We start from the raw sequence: 20,549 nt of genomic DNA on the forward strand, positions 1-20,549 counted from the left end.
TTTTTTTAAATTATGGTACAATAGGAGTTTATTTTCAAATGATTAATAAATATTAAGTTGCTCAAAACAAATTAAACGGTTCCACGTTAAAAATATTTTCATTGCCAATTTCCTAGGTTTTGGACATTGGGGGGAACTTTCCAGATAGTTTGACGCGCAATCATAATAACCGAACCAAAATAATGTCCAATGATTTTTTTCACCCCGCAAAATTTAATCAATCAGTTCTCTTACATCACCACGTTAGGAACATGGAAGAATATTATTACATGTATTCGTACACTTCTGAAAAAATACATGTGTCAATAAAATTTGGCTTTTATAAAAAAATCTCGTCACCTCTTTTCATTGGCGTGAAAGATATACTTTACTTTTAGCACATAGACAATAAATTTTATTTACATTAGCATAGAAAATGACAATCGTAGAAAAAAGCTTAGATTAAATTAAATGGAAATTCCGTTTCACAGTGGCGCTGGCTTTTGACATTTTGAAACTTTGTTTTGTATGAACTTTTACGGAGTTTAAGATTTTCTGTCGCTGTATGTCCTTTATAACATCATTGTCATTATATTAACTTGAGGATTTGTAACCGAAAACTTTTCAAATGGGTTGAAAATCTCAGCTCTATTATTACGCTTACAATCCTAACATGGCGGACGATATTGCATGCAGTCTCCCAGATACACAAACTCAAGGATCGCAATTAGAATGGACCCAGGAAACGCCTCCAGTTATTCCGACGATGTGGGGTAGGCTGTACCCTACTAAAGAATCATTCAAAACGCTTGGTATCTGCCGAAACATCAGTTCGGAATCCTTACACTCGTTCACTGATTACATCGGTAAAAATTGTTTTATTTTGTCCAAAATTACCAGTCTCTTTGCTGACTTCCTTGTAATTAAATATAATACGTTTTGCAGATCTATCAGAACCCCACTTTAAATTGGGGAGATCCTTAAACTGCGATCTAGTGGTAAAGAAAGGTTTAGTAAAGGAGGATGTATTGAAAAGTGTAAGCAAAGAACATTTTGTTATTTCCAGGGAAACATGGTAAGTTGTTATGAAGATAGTAATATTTATATATAAGTAATATTTTACTCTCTTAACATATTTAATGTCTTAACCGTTTTTATATTAATTGTAGTGAGCAACATTCCCCGGTCATTCTGCATGATTTATCGTACAATGGAACATTTATAAATGGCTTCAAAATAGGAAAAGGAAATAAACAGATACTGGAAAACAAGGATGAGATATCCATTGCGCAGCCCTCTGCTAAAAGTAAGAATTTTATTACACAATTAAAACATTTATTTAGGTTGTCCTGTTTTTCACCTTATAATAGTTTGCAACAAAGTTTTAGCTAACACAAACCTTTTCACTAAATTCTTTTGCATGATTTGTTTTTTTAAGTGTTCTCCGTGTTTTAATGTTATTAATAATGGTGTTAATATCATTTATAAAAGTGTGTTCACATGTGAATAACTAATTGTTGCAGTGTTTGTTTTCATGGATTTATTTAAGAACGATCAAGACCAAGTACCGATACAGATATCACAAAAATATTATTTATCAAAACAACTTGGTGTTGGAGCTTGCGGTGTTGTAAAACTTGTCTACAATAAGGTTTGTGCACACTTGTAATTTTTTTTAAATAATTTTGCTGAAGATTATTATTAATTTGTTGTTGTGAAAACAGTTTAATTAGACTAAAAATTATTAAAATAATCATTTCGATTTTTATGGAATACAAAACTTTTTGCTGTTGACACATTGTTTGCGGGTATTTTTCCATCAACTCTCTGCTGAAAAGCGGATGATTTTTTCTAATTCGTACGCGAAATTACTTTTTACATAAAATATTTATCTTTTGGGGGCTTGTCAAACAAAAAGCTATCATGGACTGTACTGTCATCTGCGTAACAGTGAATTGGTTGGTGCACACGACAAAAGGTCATCGTTGTGCAACAAGAACAAAGTCGGAGACAGAACCGATCCCTGTGGGACGCCATCATTTATTGAGTATGAGGAGGGGGTGAAACCATGGGCAACCGTCGAAATCGACCTTTCGACGCTCTGCTGCCATGCGGGCAGGAAGCCATTTTTTTGCTGATCTGGAGGCAGTGCTCGAATTTTGACCTATATTGGAGGTTGCCCACCTCTTTCCCACGGGGTGCTAAGAAAAGAGATGGTTTCCTCCTTCACCGTACACTTATTTTTTTTTTATTTATAAAGGAAGCTACTTTTTATAAAAATGACTACAGACCCCCAATATCCAGGCATACAGTGTAAGTAGGCAGTATGCGAGTGCAGTCTTCCTCTGAATTCTCCATGACCTGATAGTATCTGTGTTAGTTGATGATCCAAATTGATAAAAGCCTCTTCCATTTTGGCTTTAACTGAAGGGAAGAAGGAGAAGGTCCATCTACCCGTATTCGACCTATCCCAACGTTTTTGCAATTCACTCAGAGTGAGTTTGCGCATCTCTTTCAACAGTTGAGGGAGAGGTGCGGCTCCACCAGGTGTTAAATCAACACCCAGGTAGACAGCTGGCCTTCCTCTTACCAACTCTTTCTTAGTCAGCACCTCCCTTATTTCCAAGTCAATGGACAAAAAGCCGGCAAGAACCGACTTTGAAAAATATACGAAGAATAAAATCAGAATCGCTTGCGCTAATAAAACTTTAGATTCCACTTTTGATTTTGGAGTCTCTTTGTCGGCTTAAAAAATAATTTTCTCTTCTGGCTTTCAACAGATTAACATGTTCTAATTAATTGGTAATTTTATTGCGAAAACCATAGATTTATTTGTGAATGTGTTTACAGATGACTTGCAAAAAGTTTGCGATGAAAGTGATTGCCAAGAAACGTCTCACAAATGGACAAGTTGTTCATCCGCTCAATGACCCCGACAAAATAATGAATGAAGTCACTATTTTAAAAGCATTAAAACACGTAAGTTTTGCAGTAACAAATGTATAGAAAAAAAAGTCCTGTTCTCATATAGAGGGCTTTTTTGCAACTTAGCGTGATGGTAGACCAAATACTGTACATGACGAAAAGAATGACCTCTAGTAACTTATCATAATTCCAATAGATTGATGATTGAAAATCTATAACGATATAAACCACTAATGTTGTTACCACTAATATTATATATTATATATATTGTTTAATTATGTATTATATGTATATTAGTTAATAAATAAAAAAAAAAAAAAATAAAAAAACATTATAAAATATCTGCTCTATATATCGATATACACATTATAAAATATCTGCTCTAGCCGTGCATCATATCGACAGAAGAGGTAGTGGACATGCCGCAAGCCGTTTACATCATCCTGGAGCTGATGGAGGGGGGTGAATTGTTTGACCGTGTATCTGCAAGCGGCAGACTGTCGGAGCGCTGTGTCAAGATCATCTTCAGGCAGATGGTGCTGGCCGTCAAGTATCTGCATGACCAGGGTATCACGCACAGGGACTTAAAGGTGAATAATATTCTTATACGGTATACTGAAATAGACACGGTTTTATTTGTCATTACAATCTCAATTAAGCAGTTATTCAGTACATATAACAAGTAGAGAAGCATATATGAGAGCTGTTCGAAAAGTAACCTCCGTTTAGCTACAAATAAAAAACCCGCAAAGATACAAATATTTTATAATGTGTCTTTTAAAAGCTGCAGCTTTCCACTATTTTTTAACATATTCGCCATTTAAATTCAAGCACTTTTCATAGTGTTTCACAAATTTGCAAATTCTTTCTGCATAAAACTCCGCCCCCTGGGAACGTAGCCAACCTGTCACGACATTTTGAAGATCTTCATTGTCATCGAAGAGCTGCGCCCCAAATCACTTGTCAGTGAAGGGATGGAAATCAGATGGAGCCAAGTCCGGGCTTTATGGGGGATAGGGGATGAATAATAATAATACATATCCCCCTTTTATTCTATTTATTTATTTGAACCCCCATTGGGCTTTTGCATACGTAGATACAAAAAAAAAATATATATATAAATATAAGCAATTATATGTATTTTAAGCAATTACATTAAATCGATATAATTTATATTATCAATTGGAATATGTAATTTATAATATATGTGCCTTAAAAATTTATGCTGAACTCTTTCAATTTTATGTGAATGTATGTTGTATGAAGGTGACCAGAGTGAGAAATTATATTCAAGAATGATTCTGACTGGTATTATGTGCAGCGTTTTGGGTGTACATATTAATACACATTAATATTATACTTTTGTTTCCATTATCTATGGGTTTTCTGCTAAACGTCCAGCACAAAGATATTAGAAGAACGATATATGCTATGTTGGCCGCCGGACCGTAGCCGGAGTACTACCTAATTAGGGTACTTTGAACGGTATCGGGACGTGTACGCACAGAAATCTGTTCTATGTATTAGTGCGGATACCTTAGCGCAAGCGAAGGTGTGCAGTAGTATTGGTGAACAAAACCGGCGACACTCGGCAAAACAATTCCACTCAGTACGAACTGCTCATAGCACATCTCGTTCTTCTAATATCTTTGTTCCAGCACATTGCTAAAACACACACTGTCATAGATATTTTTGCAAATAATATAACTTGTTTCAAGAAATATCTCCACGATTTCTGTACTTAAAAAAAAAGAAAAATAAATAAATAAAAAAATTGTTTAGTGGTTTAGAATTTTTTTTTATAAATACTCTTTAAATTTCTACTTATATTACTCTTTATATTCTACTTATTATGTGCTTCAATCTTTGTAATTAAGTTTTAAGTTTTGTATATAAATACTGTCATTGTTTTACATGTTTGCTTATGTGAATGTGCAAATGTGATTGCTGCAGACACATTAGTCTAGGGATATTTATAATTGTACTTTTTTATTTTGTAATCCATAATTAATGTTTTTATAAATATCCTGTTTGTGTCTCGAATAAATAAATAAAAATAAAATAAAAAAATTTCCACCCGAGGTTGGAGATTGTATATTGTGGTAATGTCAGTGACCTTTGTTTAATTATTTAAATGACGACAGCCCGAGAATGTCCTCCTCCACAACGCAGACGAGGAGCCACTGGTGAAGCTGACAGACTTTGGGCTTAGCAAGTTGGTGGGCGAGGAGAGCTTCATGAAGACCATGTGTGGCACCCCGCTGTACGTGGCCCCCGAGGTGCTGTTGGCCGAGGGGAAGAACAGCTACGGGCCGCAGGTGGATGTATGGAGTCTCGGCGTCATCCTGTTTATATGGTAATTATTAAAATTAACCATAATTAATATACTATAATAACCATTTTGCCTCACCCCATCCCATTGATTGTCTTTAGTGTTTGACCATATATTCTCTCTCGTGGGATTAAAAAAAAGTGAATTCCGCTCAAGGCTCACAACTGCATGGAGCTGGTATGAGTCTGACTATCACATCCCCGTTTGGGATATGTTGTAAAGCTAAAGAAAGTGGGAACGGGAAGGAGATGGGGGAAAAGGAAGGTTGAGAAGTACCTAGCTATTCAGATGTGGCCACCAAGCATGATTAAAGCCATTTCAGGGGGTGAATATTTCGATTGTGATCTTTGATCAGTTGTTACTTCGTTATAAGTCGAAGAACATGTATTTAAAATGACTGATTTGGGATTTTTTTAATATAAATTCTTTGACAGATTTAATACGCCTAAATTTTGAATGAGAGAACTAGTTATAATGCAAGCAGCCGAAATAACAAATGGTAATATTTTTATAGTCTGAGAATGCCAAATTCTTTTAATCTCATTTCCTAAATCTGTGTATTTTCTTATTTTTTCAGAAACAGATTTTTGAATATTACAGGAATTCGGAATAGCGACTTCAACGATATAAGCTATTTTTTTTAAATTTTGTCATGTAAAACTATATCGGGTCTATTATGACTAATCGTTCGGTCTGTTAGTATAGTTTTATTATAATATATTTTAGAAAATTAATTTTCTAAAAATGAATTTGGTTCGTATTCATAATTTGGTACTATATTACGGCAGTCAATCAAGTTATGTTCAATTTCCAAACTTTGGTGAATTATTTTTAAAACTTGATTGTGCCTAAATGTATACTCGGACGGTGCTAATATAGAACATCCCGATATAATATGTTCTATAGTTTCCGGAAAAGCCAAACATTTTCTACATAAATCATCAATTTGATTTGTATCTTTGATTATATGCTTCCTATAATTTTTAGTTTTAATGACTCTATCCTGAATGGCAATCATAAATCCTTCTATTTTTGCGCTCAACTCTCCAATACTCAACCATTTGTTTGACGAAAATTTGTCAACATACATTTGGTTGAGATAATTAAGGTGTTTTGCGTGTAAAATTTTATTTGACCAGGAATCTAATAATTCCTGGTTGGGATTTATAAAAATGTTGGCATTCTCGTCGTATAAATTTAAAGGTGTAATGTTTCTACCTGCCTTGCAAATTATTTTGTGCATTTCTGAGCTATGAGCTTTCCTATGGAAAAAATTTCTTAGCATTTCTACCTGATTATGTTTCAAAGAAGTTATTTTGACTATACCTCTACCTCCTAAATTTCTAGGTAAATTAATTCGTTCTATAGCTGAATTTGGATGATTGCAATTAAACTTTGTTAGCGTAGTTCTAATTAATCGTTCTAAGTTATCTAAATCTGTATTGGACCATTTAATTCTTCGAAGATCGTTCTACATTTATCTGAACCAAAAGTCATTTTGATATTATCTGAAAAGTTTTTAACTACCTCAATCATTTTCTCTAAATTTTGTTCAGAATTCGAAAATAATTTTATTATTGTTATTATTATTATTGGGGTTTGAGCCGCCAGTAGGTTTTTGTCTGGTTATTTAGAACTGTCTGGAAACTAGTCTTGAAACTGACCATTACAACAAAATTGAAATGTGTGCTAATATGGATATTTAACCTGTACACCGCTCAACAAAATCAGCTCGGAAATCCACCGTGTGCGGTTCGATTTTGGTATTTTTTTATTTATCATTTAAAACACTACTACAATAACAAAAAAATATGGTCACAATTTATGATACAGACAAAATACAAATTGAATAAACAAAACAAAATCCATAAAGATTTAGGTATTTATCGACTAAATGGTGGGAGATCGGCGCCGCCGAGAATTGTGGACTTTGTTTTTTCACATACAGGGTGCGGCACGGAAACTTGCTGATTTGAAAAGTCAATAAAAGAAAAAGTACTTTATATATCGATTTAATTCTTTTTGTATCGTCTAGTACACATTCTGAATTTTTGTTTGAACTAGTTTTAAAAATGACATCGGGCAAATGGCGGCCTTCATTAGTGATACACTGATCTACCCTAGATTTGAAGTTTCGCTCCACTCTTTCGAGCATATCGACGGGAATGTTGGTGATGGCTTGGCGGATGTTTTCCTTCAGGTGTTGCAGGGTCCGGGGTTTGTCGTTATAAACAATGGATTTGAGATATCCCCATAAAAAAAAATCGCATGGTGCCAAATCGGGGGAGCGCGCCGGCCACGGTACGTCACCCCTCAAGGAGATAAGGCGCTCGTGGAAGTGTTCCCTCAAAAGCTCCATCGAAGTTCTCGCTGTGTGCGCTGTGGCTCCGTCCTGCTGGAACCATACGTCCCCAAGTTCCGTCCAAAACCGGAGTTCCTTGTGAAGAATTCGTCTCACTGTGCGATCAGAAATCCCCAGGGCAGCAGCGTGTTTACGCGCCGAACGCCGGGGAGAGTGCAATACCGACTCCCTCACCCTCTCGACGTTTTCTGGAGTTCTGGAAGTCCATTGACCTCCTGAGCCTTTTCTTGCCACACTCCCACTTTCCCTGAATATGTCCACCCACGAAACAATTGATTGCCGCCTAGGAACGGGACCCGCGGGATGAATGTTAAACCGAGTACGGAAGGCACGTTGGGTTGCGACCACCGAATGACCGCTAGAAAAGTAAGCTTCGACGGCAAACGCACGCTGTTCCTTTGTCCAACGCATGACGCCAACTGGCTTGTAGTGTAACAAAACTTCAAGACCCCCTCTTTCCAATGAGACCCTCCCCACCCCTTTCTGACCACGCCTCGCTCGTCGGCGTCCAATTCAAATCAGCAAGTTTCCGTGCCGCACCCTGTATTTGGATGACGTAAAGATATTTCTACCTGGAATAAAGGAATATTGAACTATACATTTTGCAAAATAATGATTTGAATCTTGGGTGTTGCTCGAACATACACATATGCGTCAGCCGCGCCGCGGGCAGGACTTTAATTATTTGTATTTATAAATGAGGAAAGGGACTAAATATATCTATTCCGCTTGCTAATGACGCCACACCATCTAGCCACTTAAGCATAGGTCCCAACATGCTTTCATCCAGCAGACCTATTATTAAGAAGTCCTCTTGGTGATTAGTGCAATGTTAACAATGCAACTTTATTTTTAACATGGAAAGAGAATATATTCCGCTTGCTAATCATCTAGCCACGTTAGCATAGGTCCCAACATGCTTTCATCCCTCAGACCTATTATTAAGAAGTCCTCTTGGTAATTAGTGCAATGTACAATGCAACTTTATTATTAATTCTCAGTACCTTGTAGGCCAGACACTATTTTCTTGTATGGCTCCATAGACATATGAATATTAGTAGACCTGCCCTAAGTGATTAAAAGCGTATTATCCCCACTCCCCATACCGGTTCCATTGAAGCCGGCTGTGCTCGCGTATGGCCTCAAGTGAAATTTGAAAACGTGACGTCATCATTCTTGTGCGAACTATGGTCGAGGCATCATCGGTTCATTTTACGAAATAACACGGCAAAATGTTGACTTGTACTATGAAAACTTGTAAAAATAGATGTGAAAAAGAGAATAAACCCAATTGTCGTATTACATTCCATATATAAGCATTATTTTACTTTATTTTAAGCATATTCACATCGTATAATATGAATCAGTTGTTACTATCACATCGAGAAACGTCTGGACGCGAAACACAAAGCTGGTTGGTTGCTGGGAAGTAAATTATGAACATTTATAAAAGTGTCTTAACTAAATACTTAAACGAAATATTCGACTCTGAAAATGGAACCGAATTTTTTTGCCGAATTTGGACCTCGCAAATTTGTTCATAACGTGGCGAGTAATTTGCGCTCCCATGTAAAAATGTCTATTCATTCAAAAGCAGATTTTACTTTTAAGAAGTAAATGGTGATTTTATTTTATTTATTTTATTTTTGTTTATTGCAGAAACAAACAGTACATAATTACATAGATGACAATAGTTACAAAATTATAAAAGTTAGTACAATAATTGGTACCAATGACATGTCGCTGACATATATGCATATGAGGTATATTGTACATTTTACGGTTAAGTTACATTTTTAAGTTAAGTTAAATTAGTGTGCTGGGGAAGGAGAGAGGTGTTAATATATTATAATGCGAGATGCCTATTTACTGTCAGATTGATTTATTGACGAATCACAGTCAGCTTCACTCCCTTCGTTCTTCAACAGTTGATTTTACCCCTCGCCATTATCTTCTCGTCTATTAATTCCTATGTCTGTGTATGGCTCTAAAAAATCACAGAATTATTAATACCCTTTGAACATGAAATTTTTTTTTAATAAATTTTTTAATTCATATTCCTTTCTCACAAATTTTATTTACTTATTCCATATTATGCTGTCTCAGTAGAGGTAAAGTCACAAGGAGGAAATCCATAATTGGTTTTGTTTTACTATATAATACTTATGTACAAACTGATTAAATGTAAACTATCGATTTCCCGAAAATGAATAAATAAATAAAAATTATAAATAATAATGTTTATTTTCAGTCTGTCGGGTTACCTGCCTTTCTCCCAGGAGTACAAGGGCTCGCTCCGTGACCAAATAGTCAACGGGAGGTATATGTTCTCCCACAAGCACTGGGAGGGAGTGGGGCTGCCGGCCAGGAAGCTCATGCTGAAGATGCTCCAAGTCAACCCCGAGAAAAGAATTACCCTCAACAACATTTTGGAGGATAGGTGGATGCAGGTACCTACATTTCTTTTATGTACACTGCACAAAAGTCACGCTACTCGTCTATGGCACCCTTTTTTCTCATCCCATTTTGGGATTTTATGAAGCCAATATTTCTGGGCAGTGGCGACTCTTCTATGGTGGTCATTTTGTCAATGGCCTCCCAAAATATGCTGCAATAGTATTAATATAAAGAAAAGAATTTAACAAACCACCCGATTACATATTAATTTAGTTTTCGTGCATATTCGTACGATAATAGCGGGTTCCACTGCCATCTAGCATCCAAATGAGAAGCTACTGTATGTACCTACCGTGGGTCACTTTGAATTGTGTCCCCAAGCAATCTACTTTCTTTCTCTTTGCTATACAGATAAAGAAGGTAAACACTATCATGTCTGACATATGCTTAGTATCATACCAAATTTATTTTAAAGGGGTTTTCGGACATGACCGCAGTGAGATAGAGATATCTACGACTTAAGATTATTAAGGTATTAAAGGGAGATGTGAAAGAATGTCAGTCGAAAGTTTTTTGTGCGATAAACGATAACCATCTCGAACTTGAATAATAGTTTGAGAATTTATATTTAGCATTGTTGACGTAATTTACACAGAATAATTTAAAATGTCAAATTCTGTGGATATCGTATCGAAAGAAATCGCAAACAATTCATTGAATCATGACAAACGTATTCAAATAAAGTGACAATTGGATTATGTTGCAAGAGAGAAAAATAAAGAGGTTAAAAACGAAAAGTTATAATAAAAATTTTGACCAGTTAATTTTGTCAATAAAATTTATGTGTAATTATTTTAGCTTTCATTGTTTACTTTTTAAGTCTACTGATAAACAATGAACTGAGATCGGAGTTAGTGATTAAAAAACTTTTGAATAGATCTATTAAATGAAAAAAAAACATGAATTAGTTATATGCAGTGGCGGTTCTTCACAAGGGGACCGTGGGGTCAGTCCCCAATACAGATATTCCAGAAATCTACCAAGAAAAAAATGACAATTCTTTCAGTTCGCAAAAAATAATGAATGCATTCTTTACATGAAAGTAATTAACAGTTGCAGAAATTTCAACTAAAAATTCATTAGGGTAATTTTTAAGCTCGAAATTTGAAAAGTTTCTTCCGACGAACGTGCGACTAGCCTCCTCCGTTCCTTGCAGCATACTAAATACCAACGGGACCGACGAGCCCGAACTAGCTAGCGTCCAGTTATGCGCAGAACGTTCTGCGCAGTTGGGGGACAACCCCAGGGATTTATTCCCACTAAAGTGATTATTCTACTTGGACAGAATACTCTTGTATGAAATGTTATGAATTTGCGCATGCGTATTTGAATCTTCTAACGAAATCTCAGGGGACAGACTTGAAAATCCCCTTGTGATGGTTTGTTTTAGTTCTAATTATTGAAGTAGGTCAGTTATGCACGGGTCAGAATATGCGTTAGTCGTGTTATAATCGTTTGTGACGTTTAAGTAAAATAATAGTATTGATATCGATTGATCGGATCATTTCTTATTTCTATAGCGCCGTTCTCGTGGTAAAAGCGCTTTAAACTAAAGTATCTACGATTAACTTGTGTTATTTTTTATTAAACGTAATATTTATGAATATTTGGTGTTTCTGGTTAGGTGCGTGACTTATCTTCTTATCTAATAATAATTTTTGTTAGAAATTATTCGAAAAAATGAATGAAGTCGACTTTTTACTGAAAAATAAATTCAGTACGTTAACATTTGACGAAAAAGTAGAAGTGAAACGCCTAGGTGCTCACCAACCTAGAGACATTGTAATCGAGTTTCATGTTGTTAAAGCTCGTAAAAAGTTAAATTTTAATCCAGAGTGGTTTTCTAAAAAATCTTGGTTATGTGCTAGTGTTTTTGTTGCAGTAAAAAACCTATTCGTGTATATATTTATATTGGATCTCGTACTCCCATTTTCTGGCAATGAAATGTCAGTATCTACACATAAAAAATGACGGTCCCCACCACCGAAAATGTGCTCGAGCCGCCACTGATGTGTACATAAATAATAAGATAGATAATCTTAAATTAAACAATATTGCACTACCGGCTTCAGATTAGGCGGGTACCGGCAAAGTAATTACATACATTGGCGTTTTTATAATATTCACTACGCATTAGCAATATGTATTAACATTTCAGACCTTCTGGACCTCTAGAGACGCCTCTGGTTCTGGGTCCAGAGTTAGAGCTTTTACCACTGACTTGAATTAAAGTAAAGTAATGAAGAATAAAACTCTATTGTTATAACTCCATAGAATTGTTTTCAACCAAAGAAATGATCAGATAGTGATGTTAAGATGCCTGTAACTAGTAGTTCTGTGAACAGTAGACCTCGCGTCCAAAATGATCGGATAGTGATGTTAAGATGCCTGTAACTAGTAGTTCTGTGAACAGTAGACCTCGCGTCCAAAACTTTCTAATTTTCTCTTATTTATATCAAAACCAAAATTTCTTCTTAAAAAATATAAGTTTTGTAAGTAGGTATTTAAATACCGCATAATTTATGTAACATTTTAAAATTTCAAATGAGGAATCATACAATTTGTCGTTGTTGTTCATGAAACATCGCTATATCAATGACAATTATTTTTTCAGGCAGTTAGGTACCATTAGGGAATGCAATCCCGCAAGAAAATGTCAATCCAGGTATTTGCGGGACTGAACAATCTTAGTCCCGCTGGATCCAGGTATTTTCGGGATCCAGCAGAGTGGACTTAGATATCTAATCAATTGTATAATAAAGACCTCGATCTACCAACCTTGTTTTTAGACTTTTAAATTTATAGCTATAATAAAACAAGTTCTTTGGGACATTTAAAATGATTTATTAATAGGTATACCTTTAGTTAGACATAGGTAAAGTTTAAGTCATAAATTGGCAAAGAATAAGATAAGACATAAATTTACATAACATACCCGCATCGGAACAGACTTTGTCTAGTGAGGTGGGTAAAAGAAATCTATGTACACAAATGAAAATAAAATAAACGCCCGGATTGCCGGCACTGAAACTGAACTGAAACTTAAATTTAAATAATAACATTCACACGATAAACAATATTCTTGTACAATGAGCATCATAAGTTTAATTAAACATTATTTTGGAAATAGCTTCGTAAAAAAGTTAAAGTATTAATTGTGTCATCTGATAAACGGCTTCTGATATTGGACACAAGGTAGCCAGCGGCTGAAAAAGCTCGTTCAGCTTCCACGCTGGTTGGCACAATAGTCATTAGCGCATTGTAAGTGAATTGAAGGTATGTGCCTTTTAATCCACCGGACTCAAAGTAATTCATTTCCTTCTTTATCAAAACCTCAAGGTTGCTCATATTGCCAGATCTAGGTTGTTGATGGGCTGTTGATCTCGAACTCTTCATACTAATCAAAGTAAATTCGAGTTCGTCTTGAAGTGACATTGGTGCTTCTGCTGCTGCTGCGTTTGTCTCCAGATTAGCGAGAGAAGCGTCATCGTAAGGATTATCAGCGTCAGCAGGAGCAGTGGCTACTGCGTTGTTACCCGTGTCCGTGTACTCTAGCCTTTCGACTATAGTTTTGATTGCCTTGCGTATTACACTTTTTGAAGGTAAACTAAATGTGTCATCAACATTAATAAATTGACTTCTGTCTTCTTCGTACTTATATGGATCATGTAAGTATAATAAAACCGCTGTCAAGTTAGTTCGCCGCTCTGAAATCCGTTTCCTCAAAGAATCAACAAATTTTTGGGCTAATGGCTTATTAATATTTTTCAGTTTGCTAATAACAAATTTTAAAGTGGTTTCCGCAGTAATCAAGTTTGACTCTCGCCTACATAAAACTTCGACTGCTAATTTCACCGGCTGTAATATTCCTTCCAGATCGTTCAGCACACCATATTCCTCTTCAGTGAAAAAGTAGTCAAGATTTGCACCGAGCCCTAAGTCAACCAGACTTTTCGATACGCCCAATCTTACTTTGTTAAATATTGATATCATTTCGCACAGGCTTGACCACCTTGTTTTACAGTCCAATAATAAAGCAATATTTTTTCCCATGTCTTTTGTCATGTAAGTCCGCAGCAGATCGTTCTTTGTGGGCGAATTTTTAAATGTATGAGCTGCGCTTTTCTGTAATCCCGCCAGTCCAGCGGGATCCCGCAAAATTTTCGACCGAGATTAGTCCCGCAAAATGTCTGCGGGATCTCGGTATTTCGGGATCCCGGTATACCGGGATTGCATTCCCTAGGTACCATAGTATGTATTGAAAAAATTAGAATAAGAAATTCCAACTACACAAACGATTTCATATTTGAAAAATAATCTTAATTGAACCATTAAAACGGGCACCTTCTTGAACCGGAAACGACACATAAAAACCAATGCACAGACGGACGAAATGCAATACGGTTGAGTTAAAACAGAACTTCTCTACGTTCAATTAATAATAATTATGTACATGTGTAGAATTTTCAATAATACAATACCAATTTTTTTTTCAGGATAAGTCTGTGATCGATAAAGTTAATGAGCTGATGAAACCTAAATCTCTATCAGACTCTGAGAGAGATCTAAGCCACATAACTGTAGTGAGTGACGGTCCAGCATTCAAGAGGAACCTCTCGGAGGGCGGTAGGGGACCCGAACCATCACCAAAGAGAAGAAAGGTCATGGTGGAAGGAGTCGTCATGGCAACAGTAGTTGCGCCCACCACTTCCAGTGACGATACAGTTGATGAACTGTCCGTTGAATCGCTATCTTTCAATTCGTGATCTTTTATATTATATTACTAGTCTGAATAATATCTAGAAGAGATGAAAATACACTTGGAGATGGGCCACCCAGCAGGCCTGGATTAACGACTCAATCTTTTTATTACAGTTTCTGACATTTTTTCCGACGCTTTCTGTAACAACAGGTTTCCAACAATTATTTAAAGGTTGCTTTTTTTTCAAACATGCGGCTTAGTTTACTAACGAAGACATTTAAAAGAGACAATTTTAAACAAGACGGTTGTTTTTATTAGCACACTTCTGACGGGAAAGGTATTTCTACCCGTTCGGTTGATTGTTGTAAGGATGGGAAGGGTATTTTTACCTTTTGCGCCGGCTTCATTTCAATGGCAGAAAAGAATAAATTATCCAATGTTTTTGTATGAATATTATTTGCCAATCTCTTTTTAAAGGTCCCAACTATATATACATAATTATCAAATTGCAATACAATTATTCTTTTATATTTATAATCCAGTTTTTTGTGTACATCGGTATTTCAACAAAGGAACCTTTTATTATTGAATACCTTACACTTGATAAGCAATTCGTTTGAATATTAACGAAATATGTAATTTTTCGGTTAGTCATTTTATAGTTTGGGTATGCTGAGTTAGTATGTAGAAATTTTTACTAAAATTTTTGAAGATATAGCAATTTAAAACAAATTAAAATAATCTTCCATTTTCAGCGGTCCGCCGGCGCAAAAGATACCCGCCTGAAGTGTGTTAATAAATAATTTCCGGAAACCTTATGTATGGATACCGCTGTTTTTACAACCATCTGTCATTGTCCTCAGTGATAATCATCTTATTCCATTTGTTAGTACGCTTGTCCTTGTTATTAATTTGTCTGACAATATTGGCAAGACAAAATTCTACCTGCACGGTTGGAAATCAGATTCTTATCTCGACAAGAAATAACCCGATGGCAGTGGCATGCAGTAACAATTTTTCTGATTTTCCCAAAAAAATGTTTTGGGTGACATTTTTAGTCGAAAACTTTTTGTGTGAGAAAAACTGAAAATGTTTTATTTCGATACACAAAGTTCAAATGTAAATTCCATTTAAAAACTCTTAACAATCCTGTTGCACGCCACGTACTTCCTAACGGTCTTCTTAATATGTTAACAAATGTTTTTTTTTAGTAATTACATGTATTTAGAATATTATGTAACGATTTATTAATTTGTTTTATAGACGAATCTTTTGTTTGGTGTTATTTGGACTAGATATCCGAGTGGTTTAGAGATTAGCTTATGTGTATGGAGCCACTGAATCGTTGTGGCACAAATGTGTGCATTTTTCAGGTGGAATATTATCATGGCCAAGTAGGCGTGCTATTCTACAGCATTCACGAAGCATTCCATTTAACATTCTTCCATATCGGAGGCAATAGGCCGGCCTGTATAGATTTATGTCGATGAATAAATTATGTAGATGTTTAATATGGGCACTGAATCTAATATACATGTTCCTTTAAGACCAGGTTTTGTCATTATAAAACTGTGGCTTTGCCAAAACTTTATGTTTTGAACTCTGTTCTGGCTTTAGGCTGAAAACAATGTTCTAACCAATCTGTTTTGTTTTGAACTCCGTTCTAATGTTAATTTGGCTAAACCCTGACTTTAGAGCGGTGCAACCCGGTCTAATGCCTAGTTCACACAAGGACAAGATAATATTGTATTGTCCCAACTCCTGACCCATTGTCTTAGTGTAACCAGAAGTTTGTAGTACAGGACAAGTAAACGCACTTGAACAAGACAATAGGACAATATCTAGTCTCTCCATGCATATGCATCTCGGCGCTTGGACCTCCTATTTCAGCTCAAAAATGTTGCATAAATGGAACAATACAATACATCTTGATATAAAAGACACAATATTTTTTGCAAAAATTCACCTCGTCGTGTATCCATTTTGTTTGAACTACTGTCGAATTGTTGTATTATTCTATTGTCCTGTCTTGCGCGGTCGAAGCCGTTCATTGAACTAGTACAGGACAATATTGTATAGTCCCCGTGTGAACTTGGCATAAGGCTTTGTGTGTTCGTATGATATTATGGATTGCAGTTGTTTTATTTTTATGTGATATTGTTATGTCTTGTGAAGTTTTCCTATTTTAATTATTCTTACTCAATATTTTATTATCTTATTGTTTACCTCATTACTTTTAAGAAGTAAGTCAATCCAATGTTACACAAATATAATAATGTAGTTAGTGAATATTTAATTGATTTGTTTTCCTATATGTTCCGATAATAAATAGCGGAAGCTTTAAATGATGGGTCACAACAGTTTTATCATTTCGTAGATATAATGTAGTATTTCATTGATTTGAAAATTTAACATTGAAATAACAAAATAATCTTCTGAAAATTTCTCTATTAAACCAAAATGCTAAGTAAATTAAAAATGTACACTTAGCAGAAAACTTGGAGAACGATTACCATTTCTATTTAGCCATAATTTTATGAAAGTAAATGTTTTAATTGTTAGATAACATAATTTTTTTTCTTTGTGGATGTCACTTTAACGCATAGAATAAAGAATAACACAAGAAGGGCATCGTGGGCGTGTATCGTGAAACAAATATTTACTTCATCGAGGCTTAAATTTTCGTCACAAAACTGTGTTTACGAAATACAAATGAGATGGAGATCTACGGTGCCAGGCGAGTTTAAGTAAGACAGAGAGCTGGGCTAAATGGAATTTTTGTTTTCACTCTTATTCTTTAGTCTACGCTTTAATGGATCAACCAACACATAGCAGAGTTTAATTCAAACAAATATATTTAACCTGAGTGAAAATTGCCAGTTAGGTGATGAAATTGAGGTTGTGTGTTTGTGCTACATTTTAACTTAGTGAATTGTCAGTTTGATAGGCCAAAGTGATTGTAAGATCTGACGTGTATAGTATTGATAAAAGTAACCCTGTCAAAAAAGAAAAGTTTTGTATTTTTAAAATGCAAATGACTACTTAAATATGATAATAATTTAAGCCTAGTGCCACCTGTAACCACTGAGAGATTTCTCATGAAAAAAATACATAAATAAATTCAGTGTGCTTTTTAATGTGTTTAGTACCAAATAAATTCTAGTTGGAAAAATTTCTCAGTGGCCGGAGTATGTATAACCATTTGTTAGAACAAATTAATATTCAATGTAAAGATTCATTATTATTATTGTTACATATTTATGTAAGTGTTTTGATTTCATTGTTAACTGTCTACCTGACGCTGTGAGATTTGTATTATAGGATTAAACAGATACTTTATTACTACTAAGATGTGATTTATGTGCCATTTTGTATTAACCTAATTATAAACCACTTTTACTCAATGAATGCACACCAAGACATTAAGATTAATTTTATTAATATTATACTATGTACCTAACGGTTTTTAAGTTGGTCAAGTTTCTCAAGAATAGAAAACACCAACTATAAAGTACTTAAATTCCAAAAAAAAAGTACATTTCATCCATAGCAATTCTAATTCATAGATGAGCCAATCGGAGAAAGGGGAACAAACCAACTTGCACGGAGAGTGGGAGGCAGCGTGACCGTCCCACTTACGGTGATTTGTCAATAAATTAAATGGCAACTCATATTGTAATATCACCATTTGGTTGTCAAAAATAAAATCTGCTTACGAGTTACTAGTCCTTTTTACAACGGTGCGCAAATTGCTGGCTGCGTTTAAGTACAAATTGAAGTTCGGGCTTGTTTTCAAAATTTTATATTTTGTTTACCATTTAGTTAGAAACTTTAACAGATGTGTTATAATTTACGCATTATGCCAGGCAATTCCTTTAAGAAGGAACATTTACATTCTGCGCAGAATAGACCCACAATGGACAGCATTGCTTACCTTTGCCTTGTTTTAGCGAACTTTTCTTTTCTGCCCATGGTCTGGTTATTTCAATGTTCGCTCTTCGGTGGTCAATGTACGACTGATGACATAGTTTATTCAAAGCATTCTCAAACCCTCTTGGTGCCAAAGATATGGTCACATGGTTTGCCTTCAGCTCGTCGAAATGATACCCAGATTTCATATTAAGGGCAAATCTACTTAAGTATGAGTTCGTCACAATTTTCTGGGTTTGTTAACCCTTTGACTGCTTAACCTTTTTAAGTGATTTTATTGCAATGGATTGCACATTGCCTCTGTAAAAAATATTAATGATGTAAACATTCCAATAGAGAAATACAAACTGGTGATTTGCATCTCAACAGAATAATTTTTTAAACTCTTCTGTAAAGTTTCCATTTTGATCACGTGAAAGGTACAAAAACAAGTCAGCGATGTTGCTAGGGTCAAAATTCAACACATCACATTCAAATCTGAATTTGACATTCTAAGCTTTTTTCATAGTGAAATGTGTAAATCATTGTTTTATTTTTTTAATATGTGTAAGTGTAACCATGATTACGTAATTAACGTGTTCTTATTTTTATATTGTTAAATACAATGGATATTTTGTTAAATACATTCTTATATTATGAATAAAAACAGTTTTTACAAAAAAATATATTTATTTCAATCAGTGCATGTTTTTTTTTCACAGATTTTAATTATTTAACAAAACAATGATCATACAATAAATTTTATGTTTTCATTATAATAAATTAACTTACATAATAATTATAAAATTATCAGTCTTTTGAGGCATGAATTTGAAAGTCAATGACTCTTCATGTTTATACAATATATCGGAAAATTTCACATGAACTACCAATTTTCATTCATTCATATTCATTGTCAAAAACTTTTTTTTAATTGCAAAAAGTGATTACAGCTTGATACATACTATGTTATAATTTTTTGAGAAATTTTGTTAAAATGTCATAAATTGTCTTATGCATTAACAAATGTGATGAATGGTTTAGGAATATTTGAAAAATATATATAGCAAAAGTTTAAATTGCAAAACCTTCATATTATGCAAGAAGCACTTATGTAATGATTGTTATAGAATTCTATTCTTGGCAATGAAAACGAAATAGGAACCAAAACACACGTAATAGTCATATTATTTATATAGATGGCCGGTTATTATTTTATTTTGACCCTTCAACTATTACAAATAAATTAATTAAATGAAATGATAAGCTAATATAAAACAGTATGTAACAACAGCAAGACCCATATATAAATAATAATATGAAAATGAATCAACCAAAGACATTACAAAGCTTATAGACATGTTGTAGGGGTTTAAAAGGAAAAGATACGGTAATTGCTGTCGCTTCGATTTAGTACTAAACTGTCACGCGTCGCTTGAGGTTGTGTGCTATTACTTTTACTAACACTAGTAAAAAGCCAAAGAATAAAATTCCATTTTTAAATAAATGCAAATTATTAATAATTGTACTATGCGATAATACAATTGCTTCCTGAAGATTTTAAGCGCCATTAGAGAAAGTGGGATAGCAAACATAGAAACATGCAGTAGGAAGTCTCATACATTGTTCCGTATTTGACTTAGTGTAAACGTAGTATTGTCATCTCAAGAATGTAGCATTTGACGCAACTTTTAAGCACGTAAATGCTGCCTAGTCGTATTATATCCATTTTATTCCTACACACATTCTTTGAATGTCTGTCTTTTTCTTTTGAATTGAGAATTTACTGGAAACGTAAGTGTTTGCGACTTGCCACATTTTGTGAGACAATGAAGTGTACATATTTGTTTGTGATGTTATTGGAATTGACCACGTATTTACAC

General features: G+C 34.6%; 1 protein-coding gene across 1 annotated transcript; it reads left to right on the plus strand.

Moving 5' to 3' along the window:
• Window positions 1-462: 462 nt before the first annotated feature.
• Window positions 463-19,306, plus strand: lok (ovarian-specific serine/threonine-protein kinase loki). Its single transcript, XM_089636051.1, has 9 exons — window positions 463-845; window positions 925-1,054; window positions 1,149-1,285; window positions 1,503-1,630; window positions 2,830-2,958; window positions 3,291-3,494; window positions 5,049-5,260; window positions 9,850-10,048; window positions 14,552-19,306. Exons 1-9 carry the CDS (start codon window positions 653-655, stop codon window positions 14,819-14,821), a joined length of 1,602 nt encoding a protein of 533 aa, XP_089492177.1. The 5' UTR covers window positions 463-652; the 3' UTR covers window positions 14,822-19,306.
• The last annotated feature ends 1,243 nt before the right edge of the window (window positions 19,307-20,549 follow it).

The sequence above is a fragment of the Hesperophylax consimilis genome, chromosome 10 (genome assembly GCF_061612785.1).
Source record: "Hesperophylax consimilis isolate HC1 chromosome 10, BYU_Hcon_1.0, whole genome shotgun sequence".
NCBI lineage: Eukaryota > Metazoa > Arthropoda > Insecta > Trichoptera > Limnephilidae > Hesperophylax > Hesperophylax consimilis.